This window comes from Salvelinus fontinalis, chromosome 7, assembly GCF_029448725.1.
Source record: "Salvelinus fontinalis isolate EN_2023a chromosome 7, ASM2944872v1, whole genome shotgun sequence".
Taxonomy (NCBI): domain Eukaryota; kingdom Metazoa; phylum Chordata; class Actinopteri; order Salmoniformes; family Salmonidae; genus Salvelinus; species Salvelinus fontinalis.
Window position 1 is genome coordinate 62,205,672 of NC_074671.1, and position 27,754 is coordinate 62,233,425.

Consider the following 27,754-nt stretch of genomic DNA (forward strand, 5'->3'; position numbering starts at 1 on the left):
TTTTAGCATTTGTTTACAATGATACAAAACACAATTGTCTAAATTAAAATGCAATACATATTGTAGTGTAGTTAGAAGTTTTGGTTACCTGAACTGAACTTGAACCTGCAACCTTGCAGCCACTCACTAATTCAACACCACAAAATTGACAGTTCAGCCAAAGACCCCATGGGCGAATCTCAATTGAATTTCTGTGATTCCTCACATCCTCTCTCCTCTGACTTCATCCAATGGATTTTGAGAAGGTGAGGAGAAAGGACGTGAGGAATCCAGAAAATGCAATTGATTTTGTACCAAGGCCGTGGCGCTACTTGAATGCACTATTATTGAGCTCATATAGACAACATATCATATGTGTGTGTGATGGATTATGTATATTGATTGTGTATAATTGATTGTATTTGATTGAACTCATCATCCTATCCCCAGGGACATTGGTGTTTTCACTTAGTAATAGAACAAGTGAGCAAACATTGACATAAGAGCTATTGACCACTGGTGACACTGATTTCATATCAATTGTGAGCTGGTAGCAAAAGCCTCAGAAAGTGAAAAGTGCCTGGTGTTTCATGGAGAAGTGATAATACCCAACCATTATTTTTATTGAACCTTGTTTCATACAGGTTATACTCATTGACAAACAATCTCTTTTACTAGAGAGGGCATTAATGGTCCTAGGAAAAAATATGTTTACCCCTGTGGATGTGATGATGTTGGGGATTAATGTTTTGTGTGTGAGAGAGAGAGAGAGAGAGAGAGAGAGAGAGAGAGAGAGAGAGAGAGAGAGAGAGAGAGAGAGAGAGAGAGAGAGAGAGAGAGAGAGAGAGAGAGAGAGAGAGAGAGAGAGAGAGAGAGAGAGAGAGAGAGAGAGAGAGAGAGAGAGAGAGAGAGAGAGAGAGAGAGAGAGAGAGAGAGAGAGAGAGAGAGAGAGAGAGAGAGAGAGAGAGAGAGAGAGAGAGAGAGAATCAACCATCAGGACATCTGCCAGACCTCCAGCTGACGCAGTGAACGTCTCAAGTGTGACATCACATCTTCTCAGAATGGAAGAACTGAAAACCACAGCATGTGGGGGGCCTTCAAGGAGACCATGTCTTTCTGTCTCCATCTCTTCTTTAACCCTTTCCACTGCCTACCATTAAAAGGTAAAACCACAATCCTTATTTTGATCAAATGGGTGTACTACTCATTCAAGGGTTTTTCTTTACTTTTACTATGTTCTACATTGTAGAATAATAGTGAATACATCAAAACTATGAAATAACACATATGGAATCATGTAGTAACCAAAAAAGTGTTAAACAAATCAAAATATATTTTATATTTGACAATGGTCAAATAGCCACCCTTTGCCTTGATACACACTCTTGACATTCTCTCAACCAGCTTCACCTGGAATGCTTTTCCAACAGTCTTGAAGGAGTTCCCACATATGCTCAGCACTTGTTGGCTGCTTTTCCATCACTCTGCGATCCAACTCATCCCAAACCATCTGAATTTGGTTGAGGTTGGGAGATTGTGGAGGCCAGGTCATCTGATGCAGCACTCCATCTCTCTCCTTGGTCAAATATCCCTTACACAGCCTGGAGGTGTGTTGGGTCATTGTCCTGTTGAAAAACAAATGATAGTCCCACTATAACCAAACCAGATGGGATGGCGTATCGCTGCAGAATGCTGTGGTAGCCATGCTGGTTAAGTGTGCCTTGAATTCTAAATAAATCATAGGCTGTATCACCAGCAAAGCACCCCCACACTATAACACCTCCTCCTCCATGCTTCACGGTGGGAGATACACATGCCGAGATCATCCGTTCACCTACTCTACGTCTCACAGTTGTAACTAAATATCTCAAATTTGGACTCCAGACCAAAGGACAGATTTCCACCAGTCAAATGTCCATTGCTCGTGTTTCTTGGCCCAAGCAAGTCTCTTCCTCTTATTGGTGTCCTTTAGTAGTGGTTTCTTTGCAGCAATTTGACCATGAAGGCCTGATTCACACAGTCTCCTCTGAACAGATGATGTTGAGATGTGTCTGTTACTTGAACTCTGTGAAGCGTTTATTTGGGCTGTAATTTCTGAGGCTGGTAACTCTAATGAACTTATCCTCTGCAGCAGAGGTAAATGGGTCTTCCTTTCCTGTGGCGGTCCTCATGAGAGCCAGTATCATCATAGTACTCGATGGTTATCATGACAGCACTTGAAATGTCTTAAAGTAATGATGGACTGTCGTTTCTCTTGGCTTATTTGAGCTGTTCTTGCCATAATATGGGCTTAGTCTTTTACCAAATGGGGCTATCTTCTGTAAACCCCCCCCACACACACACACACACACACACACACACACACACCTTGTCACAACACAACTGTGGCTCAAACGCATTAAGAAGGAAAGAAATTCCACAAATTAACTTTTAAGAAGGAACACCTTGTAACGGTGTTCTTCCTGGGATGAAGGAGAGGACCAAAATGCAGCGCGGCTAGTGTTCAACATGTTTAATAAAACGAATAAACGTGAACACTAATACAAATAACAAAACAACAAATGTGAAAACCGAGACAGCCCTATCTGGTGCAGACAAAACACAGAGACAGGAAACAATCACCCACAAAATCCCAACACAAAACAAGCCTCCTATATATGATTCTCAATCAGGGACAACGATTGACAGCTGCCTCTGATTGAGAACCATATTAGGCTGGACACAGAAACAGACAAACTAGACACAACATAGAATTCCCACCCAGCTCACGTCCTGACCAACACTAAACAAGCAAAACACATAAGAACTCTGGTCAGGACGTTACACACCTGTTAATAATTGAAATGCGTTCCAGGTGACTGCCTCATGAATCTGGTTGAGAGAAGGCCAAGAATGTGCAAAGCTGTCATCAAGGCAAAGGGTGGCTATTTGAAGAATCTCAAATATAAAATATATTTTGATTTGTTTAACACTTTTTTGGTTACTACATGATTCCATATGTGTTGTTTCATCGTTTTGATGTCTTCACTATTATTCGACAACGTAGAAAATAGTAAAAATACAGAAAAACCCTTGAATGACTAGGTGTTCTAAAACGATTGACCGTTAGTGTATATCATTAAATGAAATGAACAGCTGAACGTATCCCAGATTGTGCCTTTAAGGAAGAGAGTGAGAAAGATCCTTCCCTCTGCCCACTATTGAAGAGTAACTGCTGTAAAGCTTGGTGAGTATTTGTCCTTGCATTCATCCTCCTGGGATAAATATAGAGATTGATCATCATAGACTTTGGTTGGATTTAGTTTTGGGGTCAAGATTGATGGTTAGATACAGTTTATGCTGAGGACTGGGGAGAACAAAATGTCATCCATTCTCAAAAGCTCCATTTCCGAATGAGATGGGGAGAGCTGTACAAAAATGTTGCTCATTGTCTGTAAGAAAGGGAAGAGAGCACTTTTAAAGATGACATTTTTTCCAGACTGAGATTGTCCAGAAATGTTGCTTATAGTCTGTAACAAATGGCATCTTGAAAACTGGCATTTCAAATTAGAGAAATAAACTTTATTAAATTAACTATTCATTATATAAATAATTTGTAATAAATGGACTATTCATTATTTAAATCACCTTTAATAAATGGACTATTCGTTATTTAAATTATGTTTAATAAATGGACTATTCAATATTTAAATCACCTTTAATAAATTGACTATTCGTTATTTAAATCATTTAAAATAAATGGACTATTCATTATTTAAATCAGTTTTAATAAATGGACTATTCATTATTTAGTCATTATTCAACCAGTGACATATGCAATAGACAGAGAGACAGATGAACACTTGGAAAGCTATTATTCTTTCATTCATTGACTGTGTTCTTCATTGAGGAATCTAAATGTCCTCCAAATGTCAGCCATCCTGCATTCCGGAAGGCTCCTTCCTCTAGCACTAGAACTAATGGTAGGAGTTTAAAAGTGTAAGTCACAATTCAACTTTACCCCAATTATCCCCACCCATCTTCTAGCCAGCCTTTCCAAATAGTTGCAACGTGTTGATTAAATGTCAACTGTGTTGTCAATTCAGGAAGAAGGTTCCTACACAAACGCTCAGCACTGAAGGAAGCTGATCAATGAAGACAAGAAAACGGTGTTATTATGCATCATTATGTGTATGTTTTTTACCCCACAGTGTTTTAATGGTGGCTTGCTGGCTGACTGGCTGACTGGCTAACTGACTGGCTGGATGACTGACTAACTGACTGGCTGGCTGGATGACTGATTAACTGGCTGGCTGGGAGACTGACTGGCAGGCTGGGTGACTGACTGACTGGCTGGATGACTGATTAACTGGCTGGCTGGGAGACTGACTGACTGGCTGGATGACTGGCTGGATGACTGATTAACTGGCTGGCTGGGTGACTGACTGACTGACTGACTGGCTGGCTGAATGCAGAGGACTTCATTATCAAGCCAAGACATCAATGGCTACAATTCCCAGAAACGTGACTGAAAGACAAACATGAGTAATTACTCTGGTTTCCTAGAGTTAGGAGCCAAAAGACGGAGGCTGACCCATGATCAAACGTGTGAGAAGGTGTGATGAGGCAGGAGGAGGTGAGGTGGCAGGAGTGTGTGAGAGGAGGTAGGAGGAAGTGTGATGAGGGGAGCGGAGGTGTGAGGAGGCAGGAGGAGATGAGAGGAGGTGTGAGGAGGCCGGGGGACGTGTGAGGAGGCAGAAAGAAGTGTAGGGAGGCAGGAGGTGGAGTGAGGAGGTGTGTTAATCTTTATATCAACCCTTATCCCCTTCTCAGCTCTGACTGATGATGGCTTTAGGAGGATACACACACACACACACACACACACACACACACACACACACACACACACACACACACACACACACACACACACACACACACACACGGCTGTTCCTTGATCTCTGATGACTCACCACCATTGGAGAGGGAAACAACAGTCTGCTATCACAAACACATAGGCCATGTCCCCAATGGCACCCTATTCACTAGGGCTCTAGTCAAAATAAGTGCACTATGTAGGAAATACGATGTCATTTGGGACTCAGATATAATCACAGTCAACTCTGAAATTGCTCTGCGGTGGATTTAAGCCTTTCAGTCTCATGTTGTCATTAGAGCATGGTCGATATCAAGACACATCTAGAATGTCCATCTCCAGATGAAAACACTGACATAATGCAGAGACAACAGTAAACAGGGGGAGACAGATTCAGCTCTAGTTTATAAAATACGTATGGATGAACTGAGGGTGCTGCTATATAGCATAAGGTTCAGCCACATCCACATCTCTCTCTTACTGTCTCGCTCACACACACACACACGAGCTTGTATTCAGGTGATAGAGGATAAGCTCCTTCTGATTCAGGCCAGAACACCTCTACCTTATTTCCAGAAACCCTCCATGTGATCAGGCCAGAAGACCTCCACCTCACTACTAGAAACCCTCCATGTGATCAGGCCAGAACACCTCTACCTAACTATTAGAAACCCTCCATGTGATCAGGCCAGAAGACCTCTACCTCACTACTAGAAACCCTCCATGTGATCAGGCCAGAACACCTCTACCTCACTACTAGAAACCCTCCATGTGATCAGGCCAGAACACCTCTACCTCACTACTAGAAACCCTCCATGTGATCAGGCCAGAACACCTCTACCTCACTACTAGAAACCCTCCATGTGATCAGGCCAGAACACCTCTACCTCACTACTAGAAACCCTCCATGTGATCAGGCCAGAAGACCTCGACCTCACTACTAGAAACACTCCATGTGATCAGGCCAGAACACCTCTACCTCACTACTATAAACCCTCCATGTGATCAGGCCAGAACACCTCTACCTCACTACTAGAAACCCTCCATGTGATCAGGCCAGAACACCTCTACCTCACTACTAGAAACCCTCCATGTGATCAGGCCAGAACACCTCTACCTCACTGTGCAACTAGAAACCCTCCATGTGATCAGGCCAGAACACCTCTACCTCACTACTAGAAACCCTCCATGTGATCAGGCCAGAACACCTCTACCTCACTACTAGAAACCCTCCATGTGATCAGGCCAGAAGACCTCGACCTCGACCTCACTACTAGAAACACTCCATGTGATCAGGCCAGAACACCTCTACCTCACTACTATAAACCCTCCATGTGATCAGGCCAGAACACCTCTACCTCACTACTAGAAACCCTCCATGTGATCAGGCCAGAACACCTCTACCTCACTACTAGAAACCCTCCATGTGATCAGGCCAGAACACCTCTACCTCACTATTAGAAACCTTCCATGTGATCAGGCCAGAAGACCTCTACCTCACTACTAGAAACCCTCCATGTGATCAGGCCAGAACACCTCTACCTCACTACTAGAAACCCTCCATGTGATCAGGCCAGAACACCTCTACCTCACTGTGCTACTAGAAACCATCCATGTGATCAGGCCAGAACACCTCTACCTCATTTCTAGAAATCCTCCATGTGATCAGGCCAGAACACCTCTACCTCACTAATAGAAACCCTCCATGTGATCAGGCCAGAACACCTCTACCTCACTACTAGAAACCCTCCATGTGATCAGGCCAGAACACCTCTACCTCATTTCTAGAAACCCTCCATGTGATCAGGCCAGAACACCTCTACCTCACTACTAGAAACCCTCCATGTGATCAGGCCAGAACACCTCTACCTCACTACTAGAAACCCTCCATGTGATCAGGCCAGAACACATCTACCTCACTACTAGAAACCCTCCATGTGATCAGGCCAGAACACCTCTACCTCACTACTAGAAACCCTCCATGTGATCAGGCCAGAACACCTCTACCTCACTACTAGAAACCCTCCATGTGATCAGGCCAGAACACCTCTACCTCACTACTAGAAACCCTCCATGTGATCAGGCCAGAACACCTCTACCTCACTACTAGAAACCCTCCATGTGATCAGGCCAGAACACCTCTACCTCACTGTGCTACTAGAAACCCTCCATGTGATCAGGTCAGAACACCTCTACCTCACTACTAGAAACCCTCCATGTGATCAGGCCAGAACACCTCTACCTCACTACTAGAAACCCTCCATGTGATCAGGCCAGAACACATCTACCTCACTACTAGAAACCCTCCATGTGATCAGGCCAGAACACCTCTACCTCACTACTAGAAACCCTCCATGTGATCAGGCCAGAACACCTCTACCTCACTGTGCTACTAGAAACCCTCCATGTGATCAGGCCAGAACACCTCTACCTCATTTCTAGAAACCCTCCATGTGATCAGGCCAGAACACCTCTACCTCACTAATAGAAACCCTCCATGTGATCAGGCCAGAACACCTCTACCTCACTACTAGAAACCCTCCATGTGATCAGGCCAGAACACCTCTACCTCACTGTGCTACTAGAAACCCTCCATGTGATCAGGCCAGAACACCTCTACCTCATTTCTAGAAACCCTCCATGTGATCAGGCCAGAACACCTCTACCTCACTACTAGAAACCCTCCATGTGATCAGGCCAGAAGACCTCTACCTCACTACTAGAAACCCTCCATGTGATCAGGCCAGAACACCTCTACCTCACTACTAGAAACCCTCCATGTGATCAGGCCAGAACACCTCTACCTCACTACTAGAAACCCTCCATGTGATCAGGCCAGAACACCTCTACCTCACTACTAGAAACCCTCCATGTGATCAGGCCAGAACACCTCTACCTCGTTTCTAGAAACCCTCCATGTGATCAGGCCAGAACACCTCTACCTCACTACTAGAAACCCTCCATGTGATCAGGCCAGAACACCTCTACCTCACTACTAGAAACCCTCCATGTGATCAGGCCAGAACACCTCTACCTCACTACTAGAAACCCTCCATGTGATCAGGCCAGAACACCTCTACCTCACTGTGCAACTAGAAACCCTCCATGTGATCAGGCCAGAACACCTCTACCTCACTACTAGAAACCCTCCATGTGATCAGGCCAGAACACCTCTACCTCACTACTAGAAACCCTCCATGTGATCAGGCCAGAAGACCTCGACCTCACTACTAGAAACACTCCATGTGATCAGGCCAGAACACCTCTACCTCACTACTATAAACCCTCCATGTGATCAGGTCAGAACACCTCTACCTCACTACTAGAAACCCTCCATGTGATCAGGCCAGAACACCTCTACCTCACTACTAGAAACCCTCCATGTGATCAGGCCAGAACACCTCTACCTCACTATTAGAAACCTTCCATGTGATCAGGCCAGAAGACCTCTACCTCACTACTAGAAACCCTCCATGTGATCAGGCCAGAACACCTCTACCTCACTACTAGAAACCCTCCATGTGATCAGGCCAGAACACCTCTACCTCACTGTGCTACTAGAAACCATCCATGTGATCAGGCCAGAACACCTCTACCTCATTTCTAGAAATCCTCCATGTGATCAGGCCAGAACACCTCTACCTCACTAATAGAAACCCTCCATGTGATCAGGCCAGAACACCTCTACCTCACTACTAGAAACCCTCCATGTGATCAGGCCAGAACACCTCTACCTCATTTCTAGAAACCCTCCATGTGATCAGGCCAGAACACCTCTACCTCACTACTAGAAACCCTCCATGTGATCAGGCCAGAACACCTCTACCTCACTACTAGAAACCCTCCATGTGATCAGGCCAGAACACATCTACCTCACTACTAGAAACCCTCCATGTGATCAGGCCAGAACACCTCTACCTCACTACTAGAAACCCTCCATGTGATCAGGCCAGAACACCTCTACCTCACTACTAGAAACCCTCCATGTGATCAGGCCAGAACACCTCTACCTCACTACTAGAAACCTTCCATGTGATCAGGCGAGAACACCTCTACCTCACTACTAGAAACCCTCCATGTGATCAGGCCAGAACACCTCTACCTCACTGTGCTACTAGAAACCCTCCATGTGATCAGGTCAGAACACCTCTACCTCACTACTAGAAACCCTCCATGTGATCAGGCCAGAACACCTCTACCTCACTACTAGAAACCCTCCATGTGATCAGGCCAGAACACATCTACCTCACTACTAGAAACCCTCCATGTGATCAGGCCAGAACACCTCTACCTCACTACTAGAAACCCTCCATGTGATCAGGCCAGAACACCTCTACCTCACTGTGCTACTAGAAACCCTCCATGTGATCAGGCCAGAACACCTCTACCTCATTTCTAGAAACCCTCCATGTGATCAGGCCAGAACACCTCTACCTCACTAATAGAAACCCTCCATGTGATCAGGCCAGAACACCTCTACCTCACTACTAGAAACCCTCCATGTGATCAGGCCAGAACACCTCTACCTCACTGTGCTACTAGAAACCCTCCATGTGATCAGGCCAGAACACCTCTACCTCATTTCTAGAAACCCTCCATGTGATCAGGCCAGAACACCTCTACCTCACTACTAGAAACCCTCCATGTGATCAGGCCAGAAGACCTCTACCTCACTACTAGAAACCCTCCATGTGATCAGGCCAGAACACCTCTACCTCACTACTATAAACCCTCCATGTGATCAGGCCAGAACACCTCTACCTCACTACTAGAAACCCTCCATGTGATCAGGCCAGAACACCTCTACCTCACTACTAGAAACCCTCCATGTGATCAGGCCAGAACACCTCTACCTCGTTTCTAGAAACCCTCCATGTGATCAGGCCAGAACACCTCTACCTCACTACTAGAAACCCTCCATGTGATCAGGCCAGAACACCTCTACATCGCTACTAGAAACCCTCCATGTGATCAGGCCAGAAGACCTCTACCTCACTACTAGAAACCCTCCATGTGATCAGGCCAGAACACCTCTACCTCACTACTAGAAACCCTCCATGTGATCAGGCCAGAACACCTCTACCTCACTACTAGAAACCCTCCATGTGATCAGGCCAGAACACCTCTACCTCACTACTAGAAACCCTCCATGTGATCAGGCCAGAACACCTCTACCTCACTACTAGAAACCCTCCATGTGATCAGGCCAGAACACCTCTACCTCACTACTAGAAACCCTCCATGTGATCAGGCCAGAACACCTCTACCTCATTTCTAGAAACCCTCCATGTGATCAGGCCAGAACACCTCTACCTCACTACTAGAAACCCTCCATGTGATCAGGCCAGAACACCTCTACCTCACTACTAGAAACCCTCCATGTGATCAGGCCAGAACACCTCTACCTCACTACTAGAAACCCCCCATGTGATCAGGCCAGAACACCTCTACCTCACTACTAGAAACCCTCCATGTGATCAGGCCAGAACACCTCTACCTCACTACTAGAAACCCTCCATGTGATCAGGCCAGAAGACCTCTACCTCACTACTAGAAACCCTCCATGTGATCAGGCCAGAACACCTCTACCTCACTACTAGAAACCATCCATGTGATCAGGCCAGAACACCTCTCCCTCACTACTAGAAACCCTCCATGTGATCAGGCCAGAACACCTCTACCTCACTATTAGAAACCTTCCATGTGATCAGGCCAGAAGACCTCTACCTCACTACTAGAAACCCTCCATGTGATCAGGCCAGAACACCTCTACCTCACTACTAGAAACCCTCCATGTGATCAGGCCAGAACACCTCTACCTCACTGTGCTACTAGAAACCCTCCATGTGATCAGGCCAGAACACCTCTACCTCATTTCTAGAAATCCTCCATGTGATCAGGCCAGAACACCTCTACCTCACTAATAGAAACCCTCCATGTGATCAGGCCAGAACACCTCTACCTCACTACTAGAAACCCTCCATGTGATCAGGCCAGAACACCTCTACCTCATTTCTAGAAACCCTCCATGTGATCAGGCCAGAACACCTCTACCTCACTACTAGAAACCCTCCATGTGATCAGGCCAGAACACCTCTACCTCACTATTAGAAACCCTCCATGTGATCAGGCCAGAACACCTCTACCTCACTACTAGAAACCCTCCATGTGATCAGGCCAGAACACCTCTACCTCACTACTAGAAACCCTCCATGTGATCAGGCCAGAACACCTCTACCTCACTACTAGAAACCCTCCATGTGATCAGGCCAGAACACCTCTACCTCACTACTAGAAACCCTCCATGTGATCAGGCCAGAACACCTCTACCTCACTACTAGAAACCCTCCATGTGATCAGGCCAGAACACCTCTACCTCACTGTGCTACTAGAAACCCTCCATGTGATCAGGTCAGAACACCTCTACCTCACTACTAGAAACCCTCCATGTGATCAGGCCAGAACACCTCTACCTCACTACTAGAAACCCTCCATGTGATCAGGCCAGAACACATCTACCTCACTGCTAGAAACCCTCCATGTGATCAGGCCAGAACACCTCTACCTCACTACTAGAAACCCTCCATGTGATCAGGCCAGAACACCTCTACCTCACTGTGCTACTAGAAACCCTCCATGTGATCAGGCCAGAACACCTCTACCTCATTTCTAGAAACCCTCCATGTGATCAGGCCAGAACACCTCTACCTCACTATTATAAACCCTCCATGTGATCAGGCCAGAACACCTCTACCTCACTACTAGAAACCCTCCATGTGATCAGGCCAGAACACCTCTACCTCACTACTAGAAACCCTCCATGTGATCAGGCCAGAACACCTCTACATCGCTACTAGAAACCCTCCATGTGATCAGGCCAGAAGACCTCTACCTCACTACTAGAAACCCTCCATGTGATCAGGCCAGAACACCTCTACCTCACTACTAGAAACCCTCCATGTGATCAGGCCAGAACACCTCTACCTCACTACTAGAAACCCTCCATGTGATCAGGCCAGAACACCTCTACCTCACTATTAGAAACCCTCCATGTGATCAGGCCAGAAGACCTCTACCTCACTACTAGAAACCCTCCATGTGATCAGGCCAGAACACCTCTACCTCACTACTAGAAACCCTCCATGTGATCAGGCCAGAACACCTCTACCTCACAACTAGAAACCCTCCATGTGATCAGGCCAGAACACCTCTACCTCACTACTAGAAACCCTCCATGTGATCAGGCCAGAACACCTCTACCTCACTACTAGAAACCCTCCATGTGATCAGGCCAGAACACCTCTACCTCACTACTAGAAACCCTCCATGTGATCAGGCCAGAATACCTCTACCTCACTACTAGAAACCCTCCATGTGATCAGGCCAGAACACCTCTACCTCACTACTAGAAACCCTCCATGTGATCAGGCCAGAACACCTCTACCTCACTACTAGAAACCCTCCATGTGATCAGGCCAGAACACCTCTACCTCACTACTAGAAACCCTCCATGTGATCAGGCCAGAACACCTCTACCTCATTTCTAGAAACCCTCCATGTGATCAGGCCAGAACACCTCTACCTCACTACTAGAAACGCTCCATGTGATCAGGCCAGAACACCTCTACCTCACTACTAGAAACCCTCCATGTGATCAGGCCAGAACACCTCTACCTCACTACTAGAAACCCCCCATGTGATCAGGCCAGAACACCTCTACCTCACTACTAGAAACCCTCCATGTGATCAGGCCAGAACACCTCTACCTCACTATTAGATACCTTCCATGTGATCAGGCCAGAAGACCTCTACCTCACTACTAGAAACCCTCCATGTGATCAGGCCAGAACACCTCTACCTCACTACTAGAAACCCTCCATGTGATCAGGCCAGAACACCTCTACCTCACTGTGCTACTAGAAACCCTCCATGTGATCAGGCCAGAACACCTCTACCTCATTTCTAGAAACCCTCCATGTGATCAGGCCAGAACACCTCTACCTCACTAATAGAAACCCTCCATGTGATCAGGCCAGAACACCTCTACCTCACTACTAGAAACCCTCCATGTGATCAGGCCAGAACACCTCTACCTCATTTCTAGAAACCCTCCATGTGATCAGGCCAGAACACCTCTACCTCACTACTAGAAACCCTCCATGTGATCAGGCCAGAACACCTCTACCTCACTACAAGAAACCCTCCATGTGATCAGGCCAGAACACATCTACCTCACTACTAGAAACCCTCCATGTGATCAGGCCAGAACACCTCTACCTCACTACTAGAAACCCTCCATGTGATCAGGCCAGAACACCTCTACCTCACTACTAGAAACCCTCCATGTGATCAGGCCAGAACACCTCTACCTCACTACTAGAAACCCTCCATGTGATCAGGCCAGAACACCTCTACCTCACTACTAGAAACCCTCCATGTGATCAGGCCAGAACACCTCTACCTCACTACTAGAAACCCTCCATGTGATCAGGCCAGAACACCTCTACCTCACTACTAGAAACCCTCCATGTGATCAGGCCAGAACACCTCTACCTCACTACTAGAAACCCTCCATGTGATCAGGCCAGAACACCTCTACCTCACTGTGCTACTAGAAACCCTCCATGTGATCAGGCCAGAACACCTCTACCTCACTACTAGAAACCCTCCATGTGATCAGGCCAGAACACCTCTACCTCACTACTAGAAACCCTCCATGTGATCAGGCCAGAACACATCTACCTCAGTACTAGAAACCCTCCATGTGATCAGGCCAGAACACCTCTACCTCACTACTAGAAACCCTCCATGTGAATGGGCCAGAACACCTCTACCTCACTACTAGAAACCCTCCATGTGATCAGGTCAGAACACCTCTACCTCACTACTAGAAACCCTCCATGTGAATGGGCCAGAACACCTCTACCTCACTACTAGAAACCCTCCATGTGATCAGGCCAGAACACATCTACCTCACTACTAGAAACCCTCCATGTGATCAGGCCAGAACACCTCTACCTCACTACTAGAAACCCTCCATGTGATCAGGCCAGAAGACCTCTACCTCACTACTAGAAACCCTCCATGTGATCAGGCCAGAACACCTCTACCTCATTACTAGAAACCCTCCATGTGATCAGGCCAGAACACATCTACCTCACTACTAGAAACCCTCCATGTGATCAGGCCAGAACACCTCTACCTCACTACTAGAAACCCTCCATGTGATCAGGCCAGAACACCTCTACCTCACTACTAGAAACCCTCCATGTGATCAGGCCAGAACACCTCTACCTCACTGTGCTACTAGAAACCCTCCATGTGATCAGGCCAGAACACCTCTACCTCACTACTAGAAACCCTCCATGTGATCAGGCCAGAACACCTCTACCTCACTACTAGAAACCCTCCATGTGATCAGGCCAGAACACATCTACCTCACTACTAGAAACCCTCCATGTGATCAGGCCAGAACACCTCTACCTCACTACTAGAAACCCTCCATGTGAATGGGCCAGAACACCTCTACCTCACTACTAGAAACCCTCCATGTGATCAGGCCAGAACACCTCTACCTCACTACTAGAAACCTTCCATGTGATCAGGCCAGAACACCTCTACCTCATTTCTAGAAACCCTCCATGTGATCAGGCCAGAACACCTCTACATCGCTACTAGAAACCCTCCATGTGATCAGGCCAGAAGACCTCTACCTCACTACTAGAAACCCTCCATGTGATCAGGCCAGAACACCTCTACCTCACTACTAGAAACCCTCCATGTCATCAGGCCAGAACACCTCTACCTCACTACTAGAAACCCTCCATGTGATCAGGCCAGAACACCTCTACCTCACTATTAGAAACCCTCCATGTGATCAGGCCAGAAGACCTCTACCTCACTACTAGAAACCCTCCATGTGATCAGGCCAGAACACCTCTACCTCACTACTAGAAACCCTCCATGTGATCAGGCCAGAACACCTCTACCTCACTACTATAAACCCTCCATGTGATCAGGCCAGAACACCTCTACCTCACTACTAGAAACCCTCCATGTGATCAGGCCAGAACACCTCTACCTCACTACTAGAAACCCTCCATGTGATCAGGCCAGAACACCTCTACCTCACTACTAGAAACCCTCCATGTGATCAGGCCAGAATACCTCTACCTCACTACTAGAAACCCTCCATGTGATCAGGCCAGAACACCTCTACCTCACTACTAGAAACCCTCCATGTGATCAGGCCAGAACACCTCTACCTCACTACTAGAAACCCTCCATGTGATCAGGCCAGAACACCTCTACCTCACTACTAGAAACCCTCCATGTGATCAGGCCAGAACACCTCTACCTCACTGTGCTACTAGAAACCCTCCATGTGATCAGGCCAGAACACCTCTACCTCATTTCTAGAAACCCTCCATGTGATCAGGCCAGAACACCTCTACCTCACTAATAGAAACCCTCCATGTGATCAGGCCAGAACACCTCTACCTCACTACTAGAAACCCTCCATGTGATCAGGCCAGAACACCTCTACCTCATTTCTAGAAACCCTCCATGTGATCAGGCCAGAACACCTCTACCTCACTACTAGAAACCCTCCATGTGATCAGGCCAGAACACCTCTACCTCACTACAAGAAACCCTCCATGTGATCAGGCCAAAACACATCTACCTCACTACTAGAAACCCTCCATGTGATCAGGCCAGAACACCTCTACCTCACTACTAGAAACCCTCCATGTGATCAGGTCAGAACACCTCTACCTCACTACTAGAAACCCTCCATGTGATCAGGCCAGAACACCTCTACCTCACTAATAGAAACCCTCCATGTGATCAGGCCAGAACACCTCTACCTCACTACTAGAAACCCTCCATGTGATCAGGCCAGAACACCTCTACCTCACTGTGCTACTAGAAACCCTCCATGTGATCAGGCCAGAACACCTCTACCTCACTACTAGAAACCCTCCATGTGATCAGGCCAGAACACCTCTACCTCACTACTAGAAACCCTCCATGTGATCAGGCCAGAACACATCTACCTCACTACTAGAAACCCTCCATGTGATCAGGCCAGAACACCTCTACCTCACTACTAGAAACCCTCCATGTGATCAGGCCAGAACACCTCTACCTCACTGTGCTACTAGAAACCCTCCATGTGATCAGGCCAGAACACCTCTACCTCATTTCTAGAAACCCTCCATGTGATCAGGCCAGAACACCTCTACCTCACTACTAGAAACCCTCCATGTGATCAGGCCAGAACACCTCTACCTCACTACTAGAAACCCTCCATGTGATCAGGCCAGAACACATCTACCTCACTACTAGAAACCCTCCATGTGATCAGGCCAGAACACCTCTACCTCATTACTAGAAACCCTCCATGTGATCAGGCCAGAACACCTCTACCTCACTACTAGAAACCCTCCATGTGATCAGGCCAGAACACCTCTACCTCACTACTAAAAACCCTCCATGTGATCAGGCCAGAACACCTCTACCTCACTACTAGAAACCCTCCATGTGATCAGGCCAGAACACCTCTACCTCACTGTGCTACTAGAAACCCTCCATGTGATCAGGCCAGAACACCTCTACCTCACTACTAGAAACCCTCCATGTGATCAGGCCAGAACACCTCTACCTCACTACTAGAAACCCTCCATGTGATCAGGCCAGAACACATCTACCTCACTACTAGAAACCCTCCATGTGATCAGGCCAGAACACCTCTACCTCACTACTAGAAACCCTCCATGTGAATGGGCCAGAACACCTCTACCTCACTACTAGAAACCCTCCATGTGATCAGGCCAGAACACCTCTACCTCACTACTAGAAACCCTCCATGTGAATGGGCCAGAACACCTCTACCTCACTACTAGAAACCCTCCATGTGATCAGGCCAGAACACATCTACCTCACTACTAGAAACCCTCCATGTGATCAGGCCAGAACACCTCTACCTCACTACTAGAAACCCTCCATGTGATCAGGCCAGAACACCTCTACCTCACTACTAGAAACCCTCCATGTGATCAGGCCAGAACACCTCTACCTCATTACTAGAAACCCTCCATGTGATCAGGCCAGAACACATCTACCTCACTACTAGAAACCCTCCATGTGATCAGGCCAGAACACCTCTACCTCACTACTAGAAACCCTCCATGTGATCAGGCCAGAACACCTCTACCTCACTACTAGAAACCCTCCATGTGATCAGGCCAGAACACCTCTACCTCACTGTGCTACTAGAAACCCTCCATGTGATCAGGCCAGAACACCTCTACCTCACTACTAGAAACCCTCCATGTGATCAGGCCAGAACACCTCTACCTCACTACTAGAAACCCTCCATGTGATCAGGCCAGAACACATCTACCTCACTACTAGAAACCCTCCATGTGATCAGGCCAGAACACCTCTACCTCACTACTAGAAACCCTCCATGTGATCAGGCCAGAACACCTCTACCTCACTACTAGAAACCCTCCATGTGAATGGGCCAGAACACCTCTACCTCACTACTAGAAACCCTCCATGTGATCAGGCCAGAACACATCTACCTCACTACTAGAAACCCTCCATGTGATCAGGCCAGAACACCTCTACCTCATTACTAGAAACCCTCCATGTGATCAGGCCAGAACACATCTACCTCACTACTAGAAACCCTCCATGTGATCAGGCCAGAACACCTCTACCTCACTACTAGAAACCCTCCATGTGATCAGGCCAGAACACCTCTACCTCACTACTAGAAACCCTCCATGTGATCAGGCCAGAACACATCTACCTCACTACTAGAAACCCATGCATGGAAAATGGCCCTCCATTCCTTTCATAGTGCATTACTTTGACCAGGGTCTATTGCTCTGGTCACTATAAAGGGAACACCTTGCCACAACGGGACAAGAACAAGAACAGAGAGAGAACAAGACAAGAAGAGTGTGTGTCTGTGTCAGTTTGGCAGTGGGGAGGAGGCTACCTGTATGTGAGGGACTCTGTGCTGTGGAGGTGACACACCCCTTTTCAAACCAGTCTGACTAGATATAAGGCTTCCCCAACCCTTCCTGCTCCTGACTGAGACCTGACCAGTCTTTTCCAGCTCCTCCCCCACCTTTAAGCTTGAATAAATACATATATATATATATATATAATCACAATGAAGGTGTTTCTGTCTCAGGGATTCTGGCACCACTGGTGAAAATATAATCTGTCTCTACTGTCCTCTCAATTCTAAAAATTCAAACTACAGAAGAGAATCTATTTGCGTTCAAAAATGCATTTGTGTCTTATGGCTGTTGGTAAGAGTTAGTCACTGCAAGTGCATACAAGTTTCTCTTGACAAAGTGTAGAGTCAAAATTGCAAAAGGTTAGTCTTGTGAGAGAAACAAAATAACAGGGCATGTACTGACAAGATAAGAGGGCGGGCAGAGAATGCTACCTGCAAAATATCGACGTTCTGATTGGCAGATGACAACGTCACTCGTGTTGAAGTCCTCTTCGCAGCCAGGAAAGCACTTGGCACAAGTTTTGGTACTCAGCTTAGTGAGCCTTCTACCTGGCCAAGGTCTTGTCCGCGGTCCCTAGCCCACAAAAAACAACGCCGGTAACCGGCGAGGTCGTAACTGTTACTGATCGATGATGGCCTCGCAGAAAGGGATATTTGCTGGCGTTTTACTATGTCTCGGTGAGTTTACTGATCTTATATAATTTCAAAACGTCTCTATGTTATACAACAAGAGCCACACCCATGTGTTTTTTGGGGGGGAAATGTCTCACCTTAATGTATATGGTATCGGTGTGGCGTCGCCTCACGTTCAGCTTATCTTGTTTTGTACAAATTGGTAGAATAGGATGCACTTACGTATGTCAAAAAGCAGAAAGTAAAAAAATGTAATACATTTTTTTATTTACTGCCTGGCGTCCAGAGAGAAGAAACCGAGAGCAACATAATTTTAAAAACCTTGAGTCTGTTGATGCACCTGTGCGTTAATCTAAGTAACATAATAAAACAATCCCCATCAAAATCCTCCATTTAAACTAGAGATATCAGTTTTCTTACAATGAACGACCACTATGGAAAGGGGAGACTCACTAACACGATGGTATTCTCTGTTTTGGACTATTTATTTTACCTTTATTTAACTAGGCAAGTCAGTTAAGAACAAATGATTATTTACAATGATGGCCTACACCGGCCAAACCCGGACGACACTTGGCCAATTGTGCGCCGCCCTATGGGACTCCCCATCACAGCCGGTTGTGATACAGCCCAGGATCGAACGCGGGTCTGTAGTGACGCCTCTAGCCCTGCGATGCAGTGCCTTAGAATGCTGCGCCACTCAGTCCCAGGGCTAGTCTGAAGGTAACCCATACAAACCAATGGAGGCAGTTTTGCTCCAACAAATATATTAACAAAAAAAATCTACAATATGGAAATATTGCTTTCTTATCTCCTAGGTATAGGACAGACACTTCAAAACCTTATTCCTTTATGATTTATTTTTGGACTGTCTTTTTTTGCCATTTATGAATGCTATTCAATGCGTTTCTATGGGCTATAGTAGTAATGGCCAAATTCAATATTTTATCAAATATATGTATTTTATTTTAGGGGTCCTAAAAATCTAAATCCAATAGCTAAATGATCCATGGTATGACCATATTAAAACAATTCCATATGTTAACTTAGTACCCTAACCCTAGTAGCTAACCCTAACCACTTGGTGTTAATGCCTAACCTTAACAATTTAGAGTTAATTCCTGAAGTTAACCCTAACCTTAAATTCAGAGTTAATGCTTAAACTTAACCTTAAACACTTAGAAATGTGACATTTGAGAAACATGGATGAAACTCTAATTCTGATGTGAGAGATGGTAGTTAGAGAGTGCTGGGTGACACAGTGCTGGGTGACACAGTGCTGGGTGACACAGTGCTGGGTGACACAGTGCTGGGTGACACAGTGCTGGGTGACACAGTGCTGGGTGACAGTGCTGGAGGACACAGTGCTGGAGGACACAGTGCTGGAGGACACAGTGCTGGAGGACACAGTGCTGGAGGACACAGTGCTGGAGGACACAGTGCTGGAAGACACAGTGCTGGAGGACACAGGCAGGAGAGGTGCCCAACCCTAAACACTTTGCATTCCCACTGGATGACACAGTGCTGGGTGACACAGTGCTGGGTGACACAGTGCTGGGTGACACAGTGCTGGATGACACAGTGCTGGATGACACAGTGCTGGATGACACAGTGCTGGGTGACACAGTGCTGGATGACACAGGCAGGAGAGGTGCCCAACCCTAAACACTTTGCATTCCCACTGGATGACACAGTGCTGGATGACACAGTGCTGGGTGACACAGTGCTGGGTGACACAGTGCTGGGTGACACAGTGCTGGATGACACAGTGCTGGATGACACAGGCAGGAGAGGTGCCCAACCCTAAACACTTTGCATTCCCACTGGAGGACAACAGGGGCCTAAGTGTCCATACGTATCAATGTGAAAACAAATGCTTTTTATTTTTCAAGTCATGTAAATCTTTCTATAATATTTCTATAATAGTGTATGTCGGTGTGGTTAGAATGTCCACCCTGAGATTGGAAGATTGGGAGTTTGATATCTGGCTGAGTCGTCCCAAAGACTGTAATGGGAGCATTGGGGTGATTAGCGGTAAGGCCCTGCGATAGGCAAGTCTCCTGTCCAAGGGGTGTACTTGTACGTCAAGCTGCCTCATGGAAACAGTTCTGTCTTGCACAAGCCAAGGTTCTGTGCAAGGCTTCTCACTCCCTTACTGTAAGTGGGTGGAACCCGTCCTTTAGTTTCTAAAGCCCTGTCATAATGGTGGACAACACAATAAGACTCTCGGTGCTATGACATTACCTGTGTGGGTTTATATTGCTGCAGTTTGAGGCTTTCCTCTGTACTCCAGCACACCCTTATCTAAGATGACTGCTAAACCTAGATTCCAGAATTCCATTCATCCACATACCCTGGCTGCAATTCGAGTGCAATCTCTCACCTACTTCACTGTTATAGATTTAATGTGTACTATCTCATAAACCTTACGCCCATGTGTTTTAAATACTCTAGCAAAGTTTAAATGCGCCCACCAGAAGGCAATGCTATTTGACGTAGTTCCTGCCCTAGAATGGAAATGCTTGTTTAAGTTCCACCTCCGAAGAATGACGCAGGCTATTTATATGTATTTGTGAATTGGGTAAAGAAGGTTGTGGTGAAACAAATGGGGAACTGGGAGCTGTCAGTGTAGCTAGCATGCTAACCTTATCAAGCTAGCTAATGTTATGTTGCTGTATTATTTAAAAAATTAAAAAATACAACACCGTATTCAAAAAGATTAACAGCTGGCTAGCCTGGTTCTGGAGCTGGATATGTCATAAGCATTTAGGGAAAACTTCACCACAGATTGAAACCAGTATCTTTGACTTCGTTATCTGTTGTTCTCTCCAAAGTGTTGGCATCTTACATAAGAGACATGAGTTTTTCTACATTGTAATGAACATGGTGCAACCTTGTGTTGGCAGGCTTCGGCTGCAGTACAGCAAAGCCAAGTCGGCCCGTGCTTATGGTTCTGCAGGGGAAGTGAAGTGATGTGCATCATGAAGTCATTTGAGACAGGCTACAATGACATGTAACGACAAAATGGATAAACCTGTTTCTTTAATTATCTTTTGCTAGTGCATGTTCAATGTAGCAATAAGGTACGAGGAGGTGTGTTATATGCCCAACTCCACGTTGTTTTGTGCCTGGACACAGCCCTTAGCCGTGGTATATTGGCCATATACCACAAACCCCGAGATGCCTTATTGCTATTATAAACTGGTTACAGTACCAACGTAATTAGAGAAGTAAAAATACATGTTTCAGCATTCAGGGCTGGAACCATCCAGTTTATAATATAGGGCAGACGCTTGTGGGTTCTAGCTGCACCAATCAGAGCAGTGAAGCGTGTAGTCGTGAAGCACTTTAGTGGTCAAAACCATTCATGCAATTATATCATTTATAAAATGGTCAGTTTCTATCTCTCTCTCACTATAATATATACTATTTTATTACTGAACATTTTCTGGAAAAAAACTAGTTCCCCCTGTTTTAATTTGCTCCATGGCTCAGGTGGCCAAGTGTCTGCTACGGAGAAAAGCTGGTTGGCTCCGCTCTGTCGCGACTCGCCAAGAGGAAGAACTTTACAGGAGTTTCTGATTAAAATACAATGCATGCTGGGGGGTGGTAACATTGAAATAAAACCCAGCGCTGAAAATAAATGTAAACTGAAAAGTTTTAGCACGTCCTGTCCTATGGGGAAACACAGGGCTGACATGGAACATATCCAAAGTCCCCACTTCGGATTTCCCACTTCAAGCCCAAATTATATCATATTTTGAATAAAACAATGACTTGTTGAATTGTTGTGCAACATCATGGGCATCGTCTTTCAGTTGAAAAAAATAATTCCGCTCTTGTGGTACTTCAAGGTTTCCTCTCCTTCAAGTTGGTGGCAGCTCATTTGCCGTTAGTTTTAGTGTTACAAAGCACTTCATTTTAAGTGTTCACCTCCTACAGCTCTATACGTCAGTGTCTGTAAAACCTGTTTGTCCTCCTGTTTGTCTCTCTCTGTCCCAGTCGTGTCCATGACTCTAGCTTTACAGGTGTCCATCCCTGAGCCGTCCTATGAGTTCGCCAGGGGAGACAACATCACTATACCATGCAGCTTCAAACCCAAGAACCCAATCAACAATCTGGTCATCATATCCTGGTTGACTGAAGCAGACAAACCCGGAGAGCCAGAGGTAATAAACTGACCAGAAACCCCTCTGATCAGCCCTGACTTACATTCAGTGGGTTTAAACTATTGATTCCCTTGATAAAAAGGAGCAATAATTGGGACATTTTTATACTACAGTTGCGCAGAGAAAGTGATTTGATTTAACAAGTAATTCATTTTTTTTTCTCACGAAGTTAGGGGTCAAAATTGACACCCCTAAAGATTGTTATAAATATAGTAGTAAAACGTGTTTTTGGGTCCCGTATTCCGTACGGACATAATGACTACCTCTAGTTTGTTGGATGCATTTGCAGTTTGTTTTTCAGATTATTTTGTGCCCAATCGAAATTAATGGTAAATAATGTATCGTGTCATTTTGGAGTCACTTTTATTGTAAAATAAGAATAGAAAATGTTTCTGAACACATCTACATTAATGTGGATGCTTCCATGATTATGCATGAATCGTGAATAATGATGGTTGAGAAAGTTAGAGGATCAAAGATCATACCCCCAAGACAGCCTAAACTCTCACCATTACCAATAACAGGGGAGGTTAGCATACCCCCAAGACATACTAAACTCTCACCATTACCAATAACAGGGGAGGTTAGCATACCCCCAAGACAGCCTAAACTCTCACCATTACCGATAACAGGGGAGGTTAGCATACCCCCAAGACAGCCTAAACTCTCACCATTACCAATAACAGGGGAGGTTAGCATACCCCCAAGACAGCCTGAACTCTCACCATTACCAATAACAGGGGAGGTTAGCATACCCCCAAGACAGCCTAAACTCTCACCATTACCAATAACAGGGGAGGTTAGCATACCCCCAAGACATACTAAACTCTCACCAATAACAGGGGAGGTTAGCATACCCCCAAGACATACTAAACTCTCACCATTACCAATAACAGGGGAGGTTAGCATACCCCCAAGACATACTAAACTCTCACCATTACCAATAACAGGGGAGGTTAGCATACCCCCAAGACAGCCTAAACTCTCACCATTACCAATAACAGGGGAGGTTAGCATACCCCCAAGACAGCCTAAACTCTCACCATTACCAATAACAGGGGAGGTTAGCATTGGTGTTTACAGGTGTTGTTGACATTGTTTCCAGGAGTCCATCCTTACCTTCTACTCTACTGATGAACTGGACATCAGTGACAGGTATGAAGGAAGAGTTTCCCTGGAGCAGGACATGGCTAAAGGAGTAGCCAACCTGAAGCTCTCCTCCATCGGTCTCCAGGACAACCGACTATTCGAGTGTCGGGTCTCCATCCCCAAGGATGACACGGGTCAGCTGGCTGACACCACCCGTCTGGTGGTCCTGGGTAAAAAAACAAAGACTCCCATAGAATATCACATAATAAACCGTAGAATTTAGCTTCATTCCGCTTTATTCCTTAATAAACCTTAGAAATCCGTAAAGTGTCGATGATTACTGTTTAACTTAACATTGCAAAAATATTGTGTACACAGTGGCTCCCTCTGTACCTATCTGTAAGATCGATGGGAGGGCAGAGTACTTCCAGAACATCAGTCTCACCTGTCTGTCTGAAGAGGGCTCTCCTCTTCCTACCTACAAGTGGCAGGGCTACGACGTCAAAAACATGCCCAGAGCACCTGCACCCAGGACAACGGACAGTATGTCATGTCTGTGTGTGCTTGTTAATCTTCAGTTGATATGACCTTGACTCCTGACCTAACAGGTTGTTTCCGCCTCTTCCAGAGGATGGTGTCCTGTCTCTCTTCAACCTCACCATGGAATCCTCAGGATACTACGTCTGTACCTCCACTAATAAGATCCGCAGTGCCAAATGCAACCTGACGCTGTCCGTCATGCCACGTGAGTGCACAACACGAGACTGTGTTAGCCTGCTGAGCTAAAGCTTAGGCATTGTCTCTGGGAGCTAACACAAATGTTCAGATCTGAGGCAATGTAACCATCACATGAGGATGGTCCTGTAACAGGATACACATAGACACATTTTATCAATAGACATTCCTCTCATCCTCCCCTCTCCTCTCATGCTCTTCCTCTCATGCTCTTCCTCTCCTCTCATCCTCCCCTCTCCTCTCATGCTCTTCCTCCTCTCCTCTCATGCTCTTCCTCTCCTCTCATGCTCTTCCTCTCCTCTCATGCTCTTCCTCTCCTCTCATGCTCCTCCTCTCCTCTCATGCTCCTCCTCGATGCTCCTCCACGCCGCTCCGCCTCACATCTCCTCTTCTCTCCTCCTCTTCACTCCTCCTCTCCTCCTCTTCACTTCTCCTCTCCTCCTCTTCACTTCTCACCGCCTCCTCGCCTTGCCTCCTCTTCGCCTCGCTTTTTCTCGCCTCGCTTCTCCTCTCCACTTCACATATCCTCTCATGCTCACCTCTCCTCTTCTTCTCACCAACTCAACTCACCTCTCCTCTTCTCCTTCTCACCTCTCTTCCTCACCTCACCTCTTTTCCTCTCCTTACCTCTTCACCTCTCCTCTCTCTCCTGTAGCGTCTATGACCTTGGGTTCAACAGCAGGTATCATTGGAGGCGTTGTGGTTGGTGTTCTGGTGCTGCTCATCATCCTCATCTACTGCTGCTGCTGCAGAAAGAAGAAGGACAAAGCAGAGGAGTACGCTATGGGGTATGTATGGTCCGACACACACACACACACACACACCATGAGAGCTGAGATGGTGAAAACAGACAATGTGCTGAGTCTCCTGTCCACTGATATGTCCTCAGGGTTCCAGAGGGGGAGGAGTTCCACGACGACAAACCCGTGGTGAACGGCGAGGTTCGCCAGACACGCAGCGAGGAAGGTGACGATGAAGACCACCCACCAAAGATTGTGGACCGCCGCGACCAGTACAAGGAACGCAGTGAGAAGGAGTACGATGACCACCCACCCAAGATCGTGGACCGTCGCGACCAGTACAAGGAACGCAGTGAGAAGGAGTACGATGACCGCCGCAGCGACTACGATGACCGCCGCAGCGACTACGATGACCGCCGCAGCGACTACGGTGACCGCCGCAGCGACTACGGTGACCGCCGCAGCGACTACGGTGACCGCCGCAGCGACTCCGGTGACCGCCGCGAGCGCTATGATGACCGCAGGAACCAGGACGACCGCTACTCTGACCGGTACGATCGTGATCGTGTTTACGATGAACGCAGCGACGGCGGACGGTACAGTGATCGTTATGATGAGCCCTACGATGATCGTGACAGACCTCCCGGTGTACCGGCCAATAAACCTGCTAAGCCTTCTAACAAATAGAATAGATTAGAACCACTTAATGTTTCCCGCAACTTGTTTTTGGAGTGGTTTAAAATATAAATAAATATTATAAACATAGTAGCTGCTGTAGGTCAGGCTTCACAAAGGGCCTAGCTACTAGGCTGAACTTGGTTCCACAAATAACATGACGACAGTAACAAAGTAAAAGCCTATAGATCAGGGATCATCAAACAGATTCAGTCGCCGGATGGTGTTTCTCCTTCAGCATAAGTTCAGGGGCCCGGAAACATAATTATAAATCATTTGTAGACGGCAAATTGACTGCAAGAAGCCGAAACGGATGTAATATTTGACAAATATATAATCATTTAGAACCTTGCTTACATTTTGTATACCATCACATATATATCGCTCTTATGTGAGGGAATACTTGAACAGATTTCCAAAATTAAAATCACTTGGAGCTGATTTCCTGGTGTTTGTACAGTCTTATGTTCAACAACAGCAATTCTACAAAAAAATATATATATATAATATTTTTTTTGGTTCATAAATCTTGGGGGGCCAAATAAAAGGGTCTGTCAGTTGGGGAACCCTGCTAGAGACCATGCCGACTAGAGGAGTAGCGGCATTGTATCACTGTTATCTATGTAAAGGCCTTCTATGTGGAGTACAGCCTATGATTGAAGGAAGGGCGGCCTCAATTCAGTTCAGTAGTCAGGAAGCGAATTGGAATGCTGATTCAAGATTTGAAAAGTGCTATCTAGTATTTTCAATTAGGATTTTTCAAAAAAAAAATATTCTTGAATCTGAATTTAAATTAGCTTTCTGTTACAAGCTGCCATTGCCTGAATAAGACTGTGTATGAATTCTCAGTGCCGCTTATTGGATAATGCATTTTTCCTCCTGCCTTGTCTACTGTTGGTGTGACAGAAGAGCTTTTCACGTCCGTCTCAGGTCTTGGCTGTTCGAGAACCACACGCTTTTTGGTGACGGTTAATTAGTTTTTATCAACTGTAGATTGCTAATACCCTCTATGAAACGCTGGGGTTACATTTAATATCGACGCTAATGCCCTCTCATAAATGAATAAAGTTAACCTTTTTAATAGTTGTTTTCATTACTTAGAAGTACTGTGTTTTGTACATCTATTTAGCGTCATGATGCTTGTTAATACAGTGTTTCAGCTGTGAGCAGTGTAGTGCCAGGTGTCTCAGGTGAGTCTTCATTAACATATTCAAACCATGACTTGTTTTTGGAGTGAGTGAGTCAATCAGGCCTTTTGAAAGAGAACCTAGAGCCCCATTTTTAAGAACAGAGAAACTAGTTTCCCTCTGTGGCATGTGCCTGTCGTTTCACTTCCTCATTATAGCCTGAGGCCAGACAACAGACTCACTAAACTAGAAGTGGTTTTATTGGGTTCAGACCTATTAAATGGGTCTGTCTGAGTGAGGAGTTTTTATCTAAGGAAGAGAAGATAATCTTGCCTTTAATCTTTGCCAAAAATGTCTAACCTTTGTTTTGTTTTTATTCATTTGAAATGTACAGGGACAATTTAACTAGTTAAAACATCAAATGTTTGAAGTTTTGGTTAGATGTGATGGTACAATTATAAACTGTAAATAAAATGTATCATGTTTCTAATCTGTGTACAAATGTTTTCATTGGGATTACAGTGAATTTACATTAAAGCCAAATGTATCTATTAAGCGGCCACAATGTGTGTGGTTTCAGTGCAGTCTCTCTCCTCTCTGGAAAAATGAATGTACAGAACTTAAAGAAACGACAGAGGGCAGCAATGCCACTTGACTAATTTGTCTTTGTTGTGGGACTGTTCACTATTGCCTAGTTTCGATTAGCCTACTGT

General features: G+C 45.9%; 1 protein-coding gene across 1 annotated transcript; it reads left to right on the forward strand.

Moving 5' to 3' along the window:
- Nucleotides 1–18,340: 18,340 nt before the first annotated feature.
- On the forward strand, nucleotides 18,341–27,626 carry gpa33a (glycoprotein A33 (transmembrane), paralog a). Its single transcript, XM_055930257.1, has 7 exons — nucleotides 18,341–18,551; nucleotides 22,509–22,675; nucleotides 23,781–23,994; nucleotides 24,143–24,307; nucleotides 24,393–24,509; nucleotides 25,155–25,287; nucleotides 25,389–27,626. Exons 1-7 carry the CDS (start codon nucleotides 18,503–18,505, stop codon nucleotides 25,924–25,926), a joined length of 1,383 nt encoding a protein of 460 aa, XP_055786232.1. The 5' UTR covers nucleotides 18,341–18,502; the 3' UTR covers nucleotides 25,927–27,626.
- Nucleotides 27,627–27,754: the final 128 nt, after the last annotated feature.

What these genes read in the sequence shown, in the direction of transcription:
- gpa33a (XM_055930257.1), top strand. Translation starts at nt 18,503, where the DNA reads ATGATGGCCTCGCAGAAAGGGATATTTGCTGGCGTTTTACTATGTCTC. An exon ending in TGGCGTTTTACTATGTCTCG is followed by an intron (nt 18,552 to 22,508) that starts GTGAGTTTACTG and finishes TCTCTGTCCCAG; the next exon opens with TCGTGTCCATGACTCTAGCT. An exon ending in GCAGAGGAGTACGCTATGGG is followed by an intron (nt 25,288 to 25,388) that starts GTATGTATGGTC and finishes ATATGTCCTCAG; the next exon opens with GGTTCCAGAGGGGGAGGAGT.